Genomic DNA, 18,492 nt, shown 5'->3' with positions numbered 1-18,492 from the left:
CAGGGTTAATGCACTTGTAAACCAAAGATGAGAATGTCGCAGGCACTTGCAGTGCATGAATCCTGATGTAAGGCACCATCTGCCCCAGTGTGTGGTGGTTTGCCACATCTAAGCACCTCATCAGCAGAAGTAACACCAGTGTTCTAAGCTGGAATTTTTAAATTCCTTAGCTCATGTTGCACTTTTAGTTGATATTCCTGGTTTGGAAACTTGCGATATATTCTGTCTGTTGTAATCTGCTGAGACTACTACAATGTAAGCCTGTGGAGTCCGAGCCGAATCCACCGACTACTTCTGGCTTGATGTGGTGGAGTGCTTTTGTGGACAGAAAGTTTTTTGTCAATGCAGCCCATGTCTTACTGGCCTTGGTGTTGACTCTGGCGATTTTTCTATATCTTAAATACATGTTTTTCAGAATTGTGCTACTGGGTTGACACTTCTGATATGCACCTTAAACATAACATTGTTTGATTTAAGAATGCAGACAAAAACATGCCATGCCTGCCTTCTCATCATCTCTTTTATGGTCTTTAGGACAGGGGTAGGTCCCTGGAGCCCTTCTGTGTTATGTCGTAGTCCTAGGTGGTCTAGAATTTGTACTAACTTTACCACTACAGAAGTATATTTCACTCTTCTTTGCTCCCAGCATGGATCTGTGAGCCATTTTTAAATGTGTCTTTTGTTGCTTTCGCTCTTTCTTCTCCTGCCTGGTAAATTTTCACTTCTGTGAGTAAATCGGTTCTGTGTGCTTGGAGGGATGGTAGTTGCCCAGAGGATGGGACGTGGGTGCTCAGGGTCATGTTGGTCCCTCAGCCAATCCCTGCCCCTGCAGCAGTGTCATTTCTGGTTACTGTTGCAAAAGCATGAGATTTTGTTATACGTGGATTATCCAAATCTTTCTGTCAAATACATAGCTAAGCAAAGGGGAAAATACTTCAATTTTGTATTTCAAAATGGGCTGGTACTTCAGAGGCAAGAGAGAACGTTAAAAGAACAGAGATGCTTACCAAGGTGGGATTAACTTTAGTTCGGACAGGCAATATCAAGTCTCTTTCTGCTAGCATATACTTCAGGATTTTATAACACGTACTCCTTCCTTCATGGCCATGTTTTTTGGAAAAGGATGCCTTGGTACCCTGGCCTTTGTTCCATGTACTGGGAACTATATGTAATATTTCTCTGTCCATTGGTCCTCTGCCACAGAAAGTAAGAAAGTCCTTATGGACTTTCAGTTACCAACTGAAGTTCCAGATTGATGCAGAGTTACTTAGGGCCCTCTGACATATATGTAAATCTTTACCTGGCTTCACAGAGGTATGTATGCTGAATTGCCAATAAAAATCAGCCACAGATTCTGTTGGTGCACATTGTGTGTGAGTAGGTAGGACCACCTTTTGTGATACACTCAATGGAACAATGAAAATAAGCAAAAGATGAATAGGTATTCAGGCGACTTATTAAATCTGAGAGATGCTTTGTTTTTTTAAAAAAATAAAATCAGGTCAACCTCAAATATGGGGTCAAAACCCAAAAATGAATGAAAAATATCTACACCTTGTATCTCTTCCCCTATTATCTGTCAGGAGATAAAATACCTGATTAGTTTATAGGGGATTAAGAGGGAGACTTAATTAAAGAATGGGAAGAATAAATAGGTAATTTTAGTGAAGAGGTTGTTGTTTAATTTGACTGTTGCTGTGACCAGAGCACTCATTCTAAACATTGTGTGTGCCTTGCTATGTTTCCATACTACCATATCACGGGAAGCCTTTCAAGAGGGGAGCAGAGCTCATGTCACTAAAGCTACACAGCTGCTCAGCAAAGGCATGCATGTAACATGGGTAATCTTTCAGCTGTTTTTTTGCCCAAAGGGTGGAAGAGAAAGAACAATGTTTTGTGGCTTGTGGGATTAAAAATGAATTTATAATGAAGAATTCAACCAGAAGAAAGTTTTAGAAGGTAATGCTGAGTCTCAAAAGGCATGTTATTGAAGTTTTAAAGACTGTCCAGGTCTTGTTACCCAGACCTGGCTTATATTTATTAGAACTGATGTCTTGCCAGGAAAGGAGAAGAGGTGGGATCTGTTACGGTCATGTTGTTTTGTTTTCAGTGGAACTGAAATTAGGGAATCTGTTTACAGTGTTGACATGCTCTGTGTCTCTGCAAACTACTGGAACTATGTAAGATGCAGAAATGCTAGCCTGGTTTTATCCAAGCTAGCACAGGCCCCAAAGCAATATAATGGGCTCACCCTGATGTGTGTGGACATGACTGTCCTGCTTCCACACCCAAGCCAATAAATATTTGGTGGCATGATATACAAAGTGGATTTAATGGCTTGGAGGTTGAAGCTCACTTGTGATCTTCACATGATGTGAATGTACCCTTTGTCTTTTTGTTGCTGTTGTTTAGGCCCTTTGGGATCCTTAATTGTAGTGTGAATTGAAAAAACCCCCACCAACCCAACCCTATGAATGAACCACTGAAGTTGGCTTTCCTTTTAGCCATTGGAGTCTCAATATGAATGAAATACTGTTGGCTGGGATGTGAAGCCAGAGAGAAGTTTACGCAGAGAAGAGATTTCTGGGTGGAAATGGCATGCTCAGAGTGATGCACCACAAACATGATGCTAACAATGCTGGTCAGCAAGGTTACTATAGGGCTTGGTGTCTTTAGGGAGAAGGAGGTTGCAGTGGGTGTGATGGAAATTGGTGGGTTGATGTATAAAGAAGAGGTGTGCATTCCCTGCAGAAACAAACACAATAAGGGATTTTTGGAAGTGTTGTAAAAAAGTTATGCAAAAACCCCATTTTTTTTTGAGGTGGGGGAAGTGAGTGTCTTCTTTTGGCAGGTGGGGTAGGGACAGAATTTTGAGGAAGGTGATCAGATTGCCATTTTTAATTTATCCATGAGGCATGAGATCAGGATGAGGTTGATAGAGAAGCTCGTCTGAGTGGAGGTTTAAATGATCTGCATTAAAAACCTGAAATCTGAACAATGTGAACAGATGAGAGCACCCAGAGAAAAGATGAGAAGTGTGCTGTCACAGAAGTCTGTGAGGAGCTCAGAGGAAGAGGTACTGGAGGGTGGGGACAGAGGTCATGCTCCCAAGTTCTGGTCATGATAAGATTAGTAAATTGGTAGATTGTACAACCTGTCATTGACTTCATAATGCCATTTTATTAAAAGAGCTGACACTAGGTACTTGAAGATGAGTCCCCTCGATGTGTTAATTGTTACACAGAGCTGATGACTAATGTGTCTGACTTAAACCTTAGCTGAGTATTTGTGTTGGTCCCGTAGATCTTCAGATTCACTGGAACAAATAGTCTAGGAACAGTTCGGCTTTGCAATGCACATGTTTTCAATTGAACAGTGCAATGTTTTTGTCAATTGTCCCTTCCTGAAACATACAGACTTTGAGGGAGCACTGCTGGCATAATATAATTTGTTTTGTTAATTACTCTGGTGAGATTCCAGTGTGATGCAACAAAATCCTCTGGAGTTTGTAGCCTGCAGATGTACCTACTAAGTTCTCTACATTTGCCAGCACAGAGCCTGCGGCACCCTATTAGTTTTGCTTACTGTTTACACTGGGTTTTGCATTTGGGTTTGAGGTTTCTCATGTGCAAGATCATTTTGCCATTGTGTGGTGGTTTAATAAATTTCAGTCTTCTCCCTGCTTCAGTCTTCTCTGCACTGGTAGAAAATGTAAGGTAGACATTCTGTGCCTGGGTCGTTGGACTACAAAATGGAATCCACTTGCTGTGGTCACATTTGTCCTTGCACAGCAATGGTAGTAGCCAGCATGGCCATGTTGGAGGAGAACTCTTCTGTGACAGTTGTTTGGTTTTGTTTGCTAGCCAGAGCACAACTTTCTTCTAGTACCTAGCTCATAGTACAAACTTGCTATAGTCTGTGAGTAAAAGTGTGTGTTCTAAATGGGTTCGATTCATGGGTTTGGACAAGAATTTGAAAATTTCTTTCCCTCAGGGTGAATACAACTGTGTGAATGGCATGAGTCCTGCACTGAGGAGATGAGTTCCAGCTTAATTTTTTCCCTTTATTGACAAACTTGCCAAGGATTCCTTTTTTAGGTTCTTGTATTAGGATAGAGTTCAGAAACTTCCTAGGAAATGCAGTTCTTTGGACTAAGTTCAAGAAGCAGGGGCTGTTGGTATTTGGAAAAGGAGTTTCTGAATGCCATATAGTGGTTAGTAAATGCTGAGCAAAAGTCACCTCTTGCCAGAAGAATAATCGATATTTCTCAGATCTCATACAGTTCTTCATTCTTACTTGTTCTCCAGTTCAGCTTATGTTCCGAACATTCATATTCCGCATTTGATTTGAAGTCTTGTACAGATTTTCAAAGAGACAGCTCATTTAGTTACACAAATTAGTCTTGGGTTTATTGTGCGTTCCAAAATTCAGTGTCTGGATTTCAGACTTTGTGCCTGGTACCTACCACGTGGCACACATACCTCAGATGATACTAGCTAACATTGTCACGCGTATTTTGCCCGAGGCAGCTGTAAGCACATGACACTCTCTAAGTCCTACTTAATGCATGCAGTTTCTTTAGAGTCTTATTTCTTGGCTGGTCTGGTAAAGTGAGATGAGAGGGTTTTCCCCTTAAGATTTTCCTCTAGTCTTTGAACAACGTATACCTCTGCTGGATGGGAGAACTTACTGGATATGCTGCTTGCTGTCTGTTCTACCTTCTTCTGATTGGAAGGTAGGAGCTCTGCAAAGTACACTACAGGAGTGGCCATCCTTTATGATCTTGGAAGCTGCATATAAATTTTTTCATACAACAGGACACAGAGTCCTGCATTTCTATCATGGAGAACCATAGAGACAATGAATGTGGTTAACAGTTTGTCAGAAAGAGATTAGTGCCTTTTTAGGGCATTTAGGGAATGTAAACATTCCTACACCTAAGCAGGGTCAGCTAATCAACAGCATAAAGTATTTTGCTAAGGATAACTGACAAAATACAATAGATTTTCAGGGTACCATGCTGCAAGTATCTCCTTTGAATCATTGTGTAGCTGTCATCCTAGGTTATTCTAGATCTAGAAGGTTTTCCTACCCCATCTTTATCACATTAGTCAAAGCCTTGGTTGTAATCTTTCTGTATCCCCAGTGACCCTGTTTCTCTGGTAAGATCTGAACTCTGTTCTCTTGTCCTCAGTAGGTCAGCTCTCACCTTCTCCAGTCATACCATTCTCGATGCCTTTCACTATGGCATTGCTGGCTGAAGCATAGTGTTTAATCTCTGTCCCTCTTGAGACTCCAGGACTTTGAGTAAAGGCTGTTCTGTGTGGAATATTGATCCCTTTCACTTTCAGGGTGACAATCTTTGTAATGAGTCTTGAATGTTTATTTGCCACTAACTAGCTAATCTGGAGATGATGGGTGTTTATGCTTGCCAGGGTGAGTGGTGGAGTGGTAGGTTGCATCTCTGGAAGACTCCAGGATTTTGCAGTGGAAGGGAACTTTGTGCTTGCATTGCTTCTTTAGCAGTGTGTGTGGTATATGCCTTATAGGTGTGTATTCTCTAGTCTTGACTGCATATCACCCAGCATGTGAACATGAATACCAGAAGATACGTGACCTTTTCATTATGCAAAGGACATAAAAACAGGAATTCACCCAAATTAACTGATAAAGAATAACTGTGCTTTATATGGAAGATGCTCTGTCTCGGTTGCCTATAACTGACTGATGTCTCAGGATCTCATCAATTTTTAGGGGTCTCATTATTTCATTTGGGCTGAAGCTAGAGTCAAAATGATCTGGTAATTTCAGCTTCAGTAGCTTCTGCTAGCTTATGGTCTGCTGGAGGCAGGAATCAAATGATGTGGAAGTCTCCATTTCAGAAAGCTCTGCTGTTGGTGTATGATATGAACCTGGAATGAGACTTAAAGGAGCTGTAGGCTGGTTGGTACCTTATTGTGTCCTGGATTGCTCTGTACTTTTGCTGCCATTCATAGAATCACAGAATCATTGAATGGTTTGGGTTGGAAGGGACCTTAAAGATCATCTAGTTCCATCGCCCCTGCCGTGGGCCGGGATACCTTCCACTGGACTATGTTGCTCAAAGCCCCATCCAACCTGGCATTGAACACTTACAGGGATGGGACATCCACAGCTGCTCTGGGCAACCTGTTCCAGTGTCTCACTACCCCTCACATTGAAGAACATCTTCCTTACATCTAATCTAGACCATCTTTCAGTTTAAAGCCATTACCTCTTGTCCTATCACTACGTGCTGTTATAAAAAGTCCCTCTCCAGTTTTCCTGTGGGCCCCCTTTAAGTACAGGCAGGATGCTGTAAGGTCTGCCCAGAGTCTTCTCTTCTCCAGGCTGAACAACCCCAAGTCTCTCAGCCTGTCTTCATAGGAGAGGTGCTCCAGCCCCCTGAGCATCTTTGTGGCCCTCCTCTGGACCAGCTTGCTCAGGTCCACGTCCTTCTTATGCTGGGGGCCCCAGGGCTGGATGTGGTACTGCAGGTGGGGTCTCAGGAGAGAGGAGGAGAATCACCTCCCTTGACACGCTTCTCTTGATGCAGCCCAGGATGCGGTTGTCTTTCTGGGCTGCAAACACGCATTGCCAGGTCATAGTCTGTTTTTCATCCACCAGTACCCCCAAGTCTTCTCCGCAGGGCTGCTCTCAATCCACTCATCACCCAGCCTGTATCCATGTTTGGGATTGCTGTGACCCATGTGCAGGACCTTGTGTTTGGCCTTGTTGAACTTGATGAGGTTTGCACAGGCCCACCTCTCTAGCCTGTCCAGGTCCCTCTGGATGGCACCCCTTCCCTCCAGCGTGTCAACCGCACCACACAGCTTGGTGTCATCGGCAAACTCACTGAGGGTACACTCAATCCCACTGCCTGTGTCTCTGACAAATATGTTAAATAATACTGTTCCCATTACAGACCCCTGAGCCATTGACCGCAACTCTTTGAGTGTGACCGTCCAGCCAATTCCTTATTCACCGAGTGGTCTACCCGTGAAATCCATGTCTCTCCAATTTAGAGACAAGGATGCCACGTGGGACAGCGTCAAATGCTTTGCTCAAGTCCAGGTGGATGATGTCAGTTGCTCTTCCCTTATCCACCAATGCTGTAACCCCATTGTAGAAGGCCACCAAATTTGTCAGGCACGACTTGCCCTTAGTGAAGCTGTGTTGGCTGTCAGCAATCATCTCCTTATTTTCCATGTGCCTTATCCTAGTTTTGAGGAGGATCTGCTCCATGATCTTGCTGGGCACAGAGGTGAGACTGACTGGCCTGTAGTTCCCCGCGTCTTCCTTTTTTCCTCTTTTTAAAAATGGGGGTTATGTTTCCCCCATGTTATGTTTTCCCATCTTCCTCTCAGATTAGTTCTCATGTTTGTTTCTTCTGGTCATGCCTCTTCCCACAGGAAAGAGAATTTATTCTGGACAGTTTCACTCTTTCCATGAGCGTTTAACCATTAAGCTCACCTGAGCCCTATAAACATTAGTTTTGCTGATAACTACTTTGGAGTGCTAAATCCTGTGCCTTGCCCTTACCCTCCCCGAAAGAATCAAGTTAATATTCCTATCATGGTTGAAAAGCTTCTTTTTTTTTTCTCTCTTTACTAAAGTCTAAATTCATAAGGAATTGTTAGCGGTGGCACCCCAAAGGCCTAGCAAAGCTTTTTGTTTAAGTGATTTGTCAGTTCTTGATAGATGTATGGAGGTTATTTGAGTTTTGAGGGCTCTGTTGCTTCCAGGCCTATGATTTTTGTCTACTAAACTGTGCATAGATCCTTTTCCAGACCACCTAGCTTTGTGAAGAAGACAGGAGTGTTCAGAAATGCAACTTTGATTTTGCTAAATGCCTGGGTGCTCTGTACCACATAGAATACATGCCCTGTGTGTGAAGGTGAGATGCTTGAGCTAGGGTATGCCGAGTGCTTGACTGTTGCAAATTCCTTACTGTCTTGAAAACCCTTTTCAGAGGCCTTTAATATTCCACACTGCAAATATTTAACTATCTTTGGAATCATGTGTAATTCGCAGCTTTTTTGCCTCTAAATGGGAAGGCTGTCTTCTCAGGTGTTTGGGGCATTGTTGTTGGAGACAGGGTGTCAGCCAGTATTGTCATTGATAAGGGGACAAAATCACCAGTTTCTTTTTAAAGGTAAGGAAGCACAGGCTTTGTAAAAGGAAGAGAAGAGTCTCTTTTAAGTTTGGGCTTATCCAGATTTCCAGGGACATAACTGCAGAATGTGCTTGGTGACTATGATCTAAAGGGCTATTCACACTTGGAAGCTGTTACAGAATAACAGTATTCTGGAGGAAAGTGGCTGCAAAAAGAATTTTCTACTCCTCTTGGCCTTCTTCCAAGATGTTTTCTGGACAGAAGTGGGTAGAGACAGTATTTTTTGTATGGCTGGGAAAAAAAGACCAAGACTTGCCATCTCAGGACAGTGTATAGAAAGATCCTGAACCGTTCATATGCTGGTTTGTAACACTATAATGCCTTATCCTGGCAGACAGAAAAAAAAGGACAGAAGTGTGGAAGTTTTCTTTTAATCATCAGGACTTTTTTGAGGTGATAAGAGTTACAGAGTAAAATGTTCCTCCTCTGTTGGTTTACTGTTTGTCTGCTCTGTAACACTAACCCACTTAAAATTTGTGCGGCTCTTTTTGAAGTTATTTTAAACCCTCAGCAATGTGTACAGATTTTGTAACCTTGGATAAAAGCACCTGAGTCGTGGTTTCAGTTTTGCCCTTTCAGGCATGTGGAAAGTGCCCCAGCACATTTCAAGTATTTTGAGCTAGAAACTTCTTAGATATGGGTTATGGTTTCAAAGCTCAATTGATACAAAGTACGTCAAGGGAATTACATCAAGGGAATAGTTCTCTGTTTCTTTAGATATTTAATATAGATTAAAGCTTTGAGTTTACTTAAAGGATCCCATGGACTCCTTTTGGGGTTAACTATGTTGGAATATATGGCCTGGCAGTTTTGGAGAGAGCACTCTGTCTGACTCCCTTCTCTGTTTTTATGCCTGTGCTGAATAGTTTATCCATCAGATGCTGAATTTAAGGAGTGGTTCATCTTCCAGTGATAGTACCTGTCCCAAGCTTTTAAACAGAGTAAGCTGAACTGTTCATCCATGTGAGTCTGTAGACAGCTCAGTAGTGTGTAATAGTAACTCAACAAAAAAAAGAGGAAGGGTGAATGAGGAGTTGGGCAGAGGATTCTACTCTTGTCTGCCTAGTATTGTGGTCGTTCGTTTTTTTTCATAAAATACAGGTGGATTGGTGATGAATCTTGGAAAATAATGAGTAGGAAAACTTCTGTATTGAACATCATCATGTTTCCCATATTTCGCGGTAATTACCGAAGTTACTCAGAAAGTCAGGGCACCACAAGTTAATATAAATAGCTCTCCTTGTATTGAATCACTTGCAAAATGAAAGTCAAGGTACAAGACATGGGAGAAAGGACAAAATGACAAGCTGGTGATGCAGAAGAGATGGCAGGATTAGTGACCATTACATGGTGCTGCTTTGCATGGATTAGTGAGAAGAATATATGTAAATTATTGAGCAGTATAATCTCCTCCCATTATAATCAGACACCAGGGAAACAAAATTGTCATAGTGTTGATACCAGTTTGTTGTTTTCTTCAGCTTGTTTGGCAAAGGTGAGATTTAAGGAAAGGCATGAAGCTGAATAAAGTACAGACTTTTTTTGCAAAGAAGTTTTTCTGCATATATATTAAAGCCTGGGCAACTCTTAGGCAAGGGTCTGTGAAAAATCTGAGATTTTAGTTGAGGGAAAAAGAGAACAAGGAGAACATGGTAAATATTGTAAGAAGTGAAATGTTTCACACTCTAGTTCATACACAAAGATATTATCCTAATGAAGGACAACAGACTTGGAAAAGACAAAGAAAGTTAAAAAAATTGATGCATAGGAAGCTCCTTGCCATAGTAAAATTAGAGTAACTACATTGTGTTGGAAGGTGGAGGAAGAGATTAAATATCTGAAATTAAAGCAAATATGTATTGTTGACTTGTGTAAGAAACATAAATATCTAAAAGGAGACTGAAGTTTCTCACTCCATGGTATCTCCCCCTCATTTGGGTTCAGAAAAAACTAGGGACTGTTCCACAACAGTTAGGAAGTTTCTTGTACCTTACTTTGACCTACATGATAGGCATGTTCCAAAGGATGACAGACAGTTAATATTGTGCAAATATTTAAAAAAAAAGTGGTAATGCCTCTCAAACATTGGTTCTGGATCTTATAACATGTAAAGCTTTTATGAGTGACTCTGCAAAATAGTTTCTATGATTTTTGTTGGCTTGCAAGGAAAGGTGGTTTGCATATAAAGGGGAGCTTCGTATTGAATTATTTTATATCTGAGAAAAGGACTTATAATTGCATTTAATTGTGAGCCTTAAATGATTTTTCATGAGCAAGATGACAGTAAGCTCACATAACATGCCAATATTTTGTACTCCTAGCATGCTTCAGAAACGTACTGAATTCTTCATATATGCAGCCTTATGTTTCAGTTTTTCTGGTGTACCTTAGTAAATAAAAGTGTATTTGTTATAAATTAAGGTATTCAAAAGCAATCTGTATGTTTTGTGAATTCTACTGATTGGCTAAAGGTTTCTTTCTCATTCTATTTCAGATGCATCCACTCGGACTGTGTAATAGCAATGATGAGGAAGACCTATATGAATATGGCTGGGTAGGAGTGGTAAAACTGGAACAGCCAGAGTTGGAGCCTAAGCCATGCCTTACTGTCTTAGGAAAGGTAAGGGGGTAGATTGGGGTAAATGTTACAAGTAACTGTTTCTCAAAAGGGTTAGTTCCTTTTTGAAAAAAATCAGCAAGAAATAAAACAAGAGAAATCTCACGTTACTCCACGAAATATTCCCGTTTTGCCTATTTTCACACTAGATGCTTCAGGGAAAGATAACATCATAACTCAGTTGATAGAGATGGTGATGTGGAGCTGAGTGCCCACATTACCTTTTTGAACTCTGTAGGAACCTAACAAAGACTTCTGCAAAAACGGCTGTTTAGCAGAAGCAGTATTGGAGTAGAAATAGGGTGAACCGCAAGTGTGATGCCAACTCGATCAAAGGAAGCTTCTTATCAAAAGCAGTCAAAATTAAAGCATTTTATTGGTTTTCCTTAGGTACAGTTTCTTCAGAAGACATACATTAATTTCCTTTTTGAGGGTAAGAGGAGCCTTCAACCCTAGAAAATATTTCTTTGCTTTAATTGCAGGATAGATACCTCTAATAAGAAGTGAATCTTACTGGTCAAAGAAATAAAAATTTTCATCTTGCTGGAATCTCTTTGTGGAATACACCCTCTGGAATCTAAATTCCTTGCAAAACATCTCCCTTTGTTTTAGGGGGTGAAATCAGTAAGATACCATTACTGCTGCTGGGTATGTTAAAAAGGAAAGCATAAACCTGTCATTTTTTTGTTCTCAGCCTAGAATGTTTGAGGATTGAGGTTATTATATGTTGACATTTGAAGTCTAGAGTAGTTGGAAGTGTGTGAAAGAGTGCAGGCCACAAGTTCTTCCAGTAACTGAGTGGTTGAAAACGCAAAAAATCTCTGGGGTTCATCCTAAAATCCAGCTGGCCCAAGTTCCTGAGTCTTCGGTAGTATAGTGTTGGTGACTTCAGGTGAGCAGTGAAAATGTAGTATATCAAGCAGAAAATAAAATCCTAGGTTGACGTTTTATAGGTAAAACTTGTCTCTGTATATTTATAAACAAAACTTCTAAACCCCCTACATTTCAAAGGAAATAGGAAACGATCTGCTTGTCTAACATTTGCTGCAGGTTTAGTTTGTGTACGTGATGAGAAACATCTCTTTAAGAAGTGACTGCCCTTTCTATTGAATTTCAGCATAATACAACTTTTTTTCCTAACTTGGAATAGTGTTTCTGTATCACAGAAATTCCAGCTGATGCTTCTTTGCTCTTAGGAGGATAACATCTGAGGATAAGGTCTTGTGAGGATGGAAACTAGAGAAGACTGGGTACTGAAAGATGCATAGTAGTCCATAATTAAACTCCAGGAGTAAGCCGAGTCTTGGGGAAAGCCATTTAAGGAAGGAATATGTTCATTCCCTCCTGTCAGGCTCTTGAAAAGCATGTGAGGAAGTAGGTGGGCAAAATGGATGAAGATAGTGGAAACCATAGATATCCTGTAGAAACAATGCTATAAATATTTTCTGACATAGTGGCATTGCTTGCTGACCCACCCAAATCCCACCATGTCCTTTATGTTCCCCATGTCCTCAAAGCCACACCGATCTCTAGAATGAGGACACCTCAGTATCTGCTGATCCTAGCTGCCTGAAGCTTGGCCTGCTGAACAGCAGACCCTGGCCTTGCTTCAGGAGCTCTGCAGCATCTACTTTGATGCATAATGATAGTGATGTGAGTCCTGCACAGGGTGCGTCCAGAGAATTTGGGCACAATGTTTCCTGTGTTTCCAGTTTAAGTGCAGTAACCGTGACAGGTGAAAAAAGAGTGGCCAAGGTTCTAGGCAATACTTGCTTCTCAGTAACTGTAATGCAGCTCCTTGTTCTGTATTTTCATGTTGTCATTTATCCTTCTCTTGCTGAAATATTTGTTCCCTATTTCATGCTTGCTGCTGTAGTTTCTTCTCTCCATCTTTTCTCTGCAACCCTTCTGCTCAGTCCTCCCTGTGCTCAAGTTATGTCCTGAGATAGAAGGACTTCTCAGAATTCTTTAAATATTGTTGAGTGCAGATAGCAGCATGAGCATCAGCCATGAGCTTCTTGCAGGTCTGTCAATTAAGTCAGCCTGGTTATCTTACCAGTGGGAACAAATTGCATTGTGATTGTCTGGATCTCTGAAAAGTTCAGTTTCCATGCAATTTGGTGCATATGGCTACATGAGAATTCAGTTTGGCCTCTAAACTGTTTTGCCTGAGTAAGTATCAAACCTGCTGCATGTGTCTAGGTGTCCTCTTCTGGTTGTTTTTAGGATTTGGCAGCTGTTTGACTTAAAAGAAAACATGAAAGGGAAAGGGAAGGGGGAGAGGGAGAGGGAGAGGAGGGCAAGGGAGGGGAGAGGGAAGAGGAGAGGAGAGAGGGCAAGGGAGGGGAGAGGAAAAATGGAATGAAAAGGAAAAAGGAAAGGCAAGGCAAGGAAAAGAGAAAGGCAAGGAGAGGGGAAAGGAAAATAAAATAAAATGGGGGAGGGGTGGCCTTGAACAGAAAAGGGGAGTGGAACTTCTTCCATTCAGAAAAAGAGGAAGAAATCAAGGAGTGCAAGCCTACTGTTTGTTCCTCATTTAGTTTGATTTATCCTGCCCCCAAGGTGACTTGTCCTGCACTGTTTGACTTTCCAGACAAATACTGTGTTTGCCTTTCAGTAGAGTTGTGGTAAGCTCTTGCTTTTCCAAAATTCTGTGAAGTAGGCCTGCCCAACTGCAACATCTATTGTGAAGATAACGTGGATGTTACAAGATGCAGGGCTGATGCAACATTTCAGAAACGTACTGGATTCTTGGATATATGAAGTGTTGCATTTCAGCTTCTCTGGTGTTGCTGATACCCAGATATTAAGCAAGTGAGATAAATGGCAAAGCAACCCCTTGTTACACACACATCTGCATGAATGACTCAGGTGGGTAACAGTAAGACTTCATTGAATGTGAATATTCTTACCTCCTTAAGAGATGTAGTAGAGTGCATAAAATTGAGTATATAAGGCATTTGAACTTCTAGACCACAGGAATTCTGCTTTGTCTAGTGAAGTCTGACTGTGTGATCAATTATACTGCCTGCTGGAAGCAGATATATCTCCCCTTTTCAGTTCCTGTTTATTTCCTAATGCTGGAATTGCCATTGGGATCTTCTAGTACCTATTCTTAGATCTTAATTCCATTAGAAGCCATTCTGTGAAATGAAAGCCAAATCTTTTATGTTGGGAAAGTGATGTGGTTGGATCAATTTGACCTATTGATTTGATAGTAGGAATAAAGTTGGTGCCAGGAAGGTGAGAGAAGTTAAGGACTTGCTTTCTTTTAAAACTGTCATGGGCATAATTGAAAATCTGTCTCAACAATTTAGGGCAAAATAAAACTGCCAGGGCAGTTGTCTGCGTATACAATTCCCTTTCCAGCCTGTGGCACATGTGTGCAATTCTCTTTCATTTGGACACTCTTCACTAACAAAGCTAGTTTGGATATCCTCATCTTTGCTATGAACTAAGAGGATGCGCATGGAGAGTTATCCTGGCTCAGCTGACAATTACTTTGCCTATCTTACATACATAAGGAATGGATAAGCTTGTCAGTTTAAGCCTGTCATAAATGAATGTGTTTAAAAGCTTAGACTAACTCAAATGGTAAAAGAATTTGCAAGTCCTGTGTTAAGGGAGCCAATTTAAACTCGTTTCACTAAAACTAGTAAACACTTGTTTTGAGCAATATAGTAGTAGAAGCAAAAAGGTTAATGCTTGTGTCTGTATGGTGGAATGCATGCATATATGAAAGGAATAAATTATGAGGTTTTGTTTCATTTAATAGTAAAGGAAAAGAAAAAAAAGAGATGATATCGTGGAAAGTTTGGAATATTGTGAAGTAGAATGTAGAGACGACTTAAAAGCAGTTTGTAGAGCTAAATTCCATGACACAGAAATCTGGTACAAAGATGTATGATTTTATTCTTATTGTTGATTTTGGTTGTTGTGGTCTTTTTTGATTTGGGGTGTTTTGGGTTTGGGGTTTTTTTTTGGTTTGGTTTGGGTTTTTTTGTTTTGTTTTTTGTAAAACCCTGGTCTGTGTTTTCGGAAGTTTCACTCCACTTGTTTATCCATGTGCTAAATGGGATTGGTAGCTGTACAGAATTTAATGTGTCCATTTCCATATATATTTTTTAATTGCTCATCCTTCTTAGTCAGATTTATATTGTGTGATGGAAATTAAAGATTTTTAAAAAAATTATCTCCTGTTAGAGTGTCTGTGAAAACTGGACCCTGATTGGGAAAGGGGTGTGTGTGGCAGCTGTGATTTAACATTGCCTTTGATCACAGTGCAGCCCTGTTTGAGGCAATGCTGCATGCAGGCAAAGCAAAGGCCTGGGTTTTACTGATCTCATGAGCTCCTGAATAGGGCTAGAAGGGGAATGACAGAGGAAGAAGAAAGCTTTGGAAATGAAAAGGAAACCCCGTGAACCCGACCAGCATTATTGGCTGGATTTGCCTACCAGGGAGCCGCTCAGTTTCTGCCAGGCTAATTCTGCTCCAACTTCTCTCCCCTACACCCCCGACCCCACCTCCCCCTCTCTCTTTCCTTCTTTCAGACTTTTTTTGTTTTTGAGGCATGGCTGCAGTAACTTGGTTCTCAGGCTGGGAACCCACTGAGCTGTTGCCATGGTCACTGGGAAGCTCTTTGCGCCATGTGCTTCAAAGGGAACCTTTCCCCTCCTGGAATTCCTGCCTCTGCCTACAGGACAATCAGGCTCCTTCTCCTTTGCCTGCCAGAGCACGTGCTTTGCTCTGAAGGAAGGGAAAAGCAGTGTTGCCTACAATACCTGTTGCGTGCCCGCATCCACTGTATTGTGATGGGAGTACCTGCGTGTGTCCTGCACATTCCAATACGTGGCCCTGCTGTTCTTCCCCCGCCCCAGTCATTTTTGAAGCAAGCGACATCTGTCAAGACAGTGAAATACAACCCAGCGACACGATTGGTTTTTTTTATTTCAGTACAGGATAGCTAGTGAGAAAATACCGAAGATTTGCTTAGAAGTCATACTTCTTCCCTTTCTGCAGGCTTGAAAGTCCACGGGGAAGGATTTTGTTCGGTTTCTCTTCCAGGGACTGCTGAAGGGACTCTTCTTCTGTATTAATAGGATGTGTATATTTGAGGATGTGCATCTGAGTAGAACCTAACAAAGAGAGGATGTCTCTGCTACTACAGCTTCCTGTTTTCTTCAGATCAAAGGCATCTGTAATATGAGGAAATTCCTAACAGTTCTTCCAGTATCCATTCACTTCTTTTCTCTCTTTTAAGAGTTTATTTACAAAAACATTTACACAAATACTAACTAGAAGAATCTCTTGTTTTGCCACATCATCATTATGATTATACTGCTTAGGTTGGGGCCAAAATCTTAATAACTTCAGTTTGCATTAAATAGTCTAACTGTGATTCCTAATCTTTTATCTAACAATTTAGTTTAAATATAAAGATTCTTATAAGGTAGTCAAACAAAAAATCATGGGGCTATGTTGGTAGTTTAGTTCCTGAATAAAGAGTGATCTGTTCTAAGACTTGAGGAACAAGAGGGCCTGTGGGGAGTCAATTTTAATCCTTTTATTTTTGGAGTTACTGAAAGTAATAAAAAAAGAAAGGCAAATCAAACAAATTGATTTACACCTTAATATGAATAGCCTAAATTAAGCATACAGTTATATGTGCAAATTAGAATTGCAGTGACTATATAAGCATACCTTTTGTTTCTTAATAACATTAATAGTTTTATATGCGGTTTGGATAATTTCCTGTAGAAATTGATTCCGTGCAGTTATAGAAACGCATTTGGAATTTAGGCAAATGCTCCTCCATGCTAAACTTATTCAGAAATTAGGACTGAACTATGCAGTAGATTAAGATCTAAAATTAATGAGAGACATGTCTAAAACCATTGATCAATGTGTCCAAAACTTTTCTTGTTCAGATACTTCCAACTGGTAGTGACAGCTGCAGTAACCCACCCTATGGCGGGTCTTGTGCCACATGCAGTAGAAGATACTGTCACTTTAGGAAAACTTCTTACATCCATTGAAGTAGTTGACATTCCACTTGTGGTATCTATTCCACAACTGGGGACCTTTGCTGCCTTCTGTTTGTTAGCCCATGTTTCTTCATAAACAGCATCTAAAAAGCATTTGGAATTCGTTTTGAGGCAGTAGTCTCAAAATTTACGGCAAAATTTAATTGGTATGGCTGAAAAGTAATAGTATGGGTGACTTCTAAGCTGGTTGGTTTGTTTGTTGGTTGGTTTCTTTGTTTGTTTCACTGTGTGGCTACATGAAGGTTTGTGTTGGCGGTGTAATGTCCGGTGGAGGTAGGAACAAGTAAGAAGATGAGGGTAAAGGGACTGCTCTTTCTGATGGCAGTACTAGCCTAAATGCATGTCAAACTACAGATTGAGAAAAGTTGTTCAGCAGTAGAAACTTAATCCTGGTTGTTTTGAACACTCAGGCATTCTGTGTTAAGAAGGAAGTTGTTTTGAAGCAGAAGAGAAGTTTCTTGAATCAGACTAGACTCTTTTCGCTGTGGACTAGTTGTTAGATCTACTTTGCATATGCCAAACATGCCAAAACTCTGATTAAAACACAAACTACGTTGTTTGTCAATTCTATTGTTTTGTAATGAAAAAAAGAGTATGCGTTTTGAGGGGGGAAAATAGTATCCTGGCTAGTGTTAAAGACTCTGACCTTCCGAATCAGTCATGTTCTTTAATAGTCTCTGTTAACTTTGCATTTAAATTTTTCATTTCCATGGTCTGTTGTCCTAGCACTGCCTAAAATTAGAGTTAACTGTGAAAAGAAGTAGTAGATATAATTGTAACCCCTGCCATGCATGGTTTTTTCTTACTGTATTTGTTCTAAAGAATGAATATATTGAGAAACAGAGAGAACTACCATTTTCCTGAAACGCCAGAGAAAAACATAAGTGCTGTAATATCATACTGATCGTTTCTTGTTATTCCCCACTTCATTATCATTTATAATGCCCAGGACACCTGAAATATTATCATCCATTTTAAACAACCATAAAACATCTTTAAAAAATGATACTTGAAGTGATACTGCTACTTGTGCAAATATTTCTGGTGTCATTTATCTTTTGACATTCTTGTTTCTTACTTCCCCAGTGTTAGCAGTGCGGTCAGACCTCTGCAGCATATAGACATAAGGATTTCTGGAATTCTAAAAAAATTACATAGATGAGGTCAGAAGAGGGGATAATAATGGTTTTTCAGGAAGAAGCTGGACTTTCATAATGACAGACAGAAATGGTCAGTTCTCATAATCTTCCTGATAGGGACAACTGTGTATTTTTGAACACCACCACCAAAAAAAAAATCACATAAAGAAAAATGCTTTTGCCAAAAGCTCAGTGTATTTCTGCTTCCCGTCTCCTTGCCTCTTCTTCCACCCCCCATAGACCGTACTCTAACAACAAGCCTATTTTAACAAATTAAAAAAGGGATTTGTGTTGTGTATGGATCATACAGTGAAAGATGTAAAAGGAAAGAGAAGAGTTGGGTCAAAGCCAAAGAGGGGAGTGCTCAAAGGAATGGACAAACAAGGACTAATCAGGTTATGCAGTTCAGAGGTAGATCTATGAGGTTTTAATTTATGGGTGGTGGTGGGCCCTTTCAATTGGTAACTAGTGCCAGCAACCTGTTATTGTATTATTTTA

General features: G+C 40.6%; 1 protein-coding gene across 4 annotated transcripts in view; it reads left to right on the top strand.

The window, feature by feature from the left end:
* The window catches only part of ZNRF3 (zinc and ring finger 3), a 105,855-nt gene that overhangs the window by 51,461 nt on the left and 35,902 nt on the right, over positions 1-18,492 (top strand). For 3 of the 4 annotated variants that reach the window (XM_049805452.1, XM_049805454.1, XM_049805453.1), the window contains exon 2: positions 10,689-10,814. In XM_049805452.1, coding sequence (XP_049661409.1) covers positions 10,689-10,814 — 126 coding nt within the window. Of the gene's footprint in view, positions 1-10,688; positions 10,815-13,485; positions 13,683-18,492 lie in introns of those variants that run through there. The other variant, XM_049805455.1, reaches the window with a different exon arrangement.

The sequence above is a fragment of the Accipiter gentilis genome, chromosome 7 (assembly GCF_929443795.1).
Source record: "Accipiter gentilis chromosome 7, bAccGen1.1, whole genome shotgun sequence".
NCBI lineage: Eukaryota > Metazoa > Chordata > Aves > Accipitriformes > Accipitridae > Astur > Astur gentilis.
Note: the sequence above shows the minus strand (reverse complement) of the source record. Positions and strands in the feature narration are given on the sequence as shown.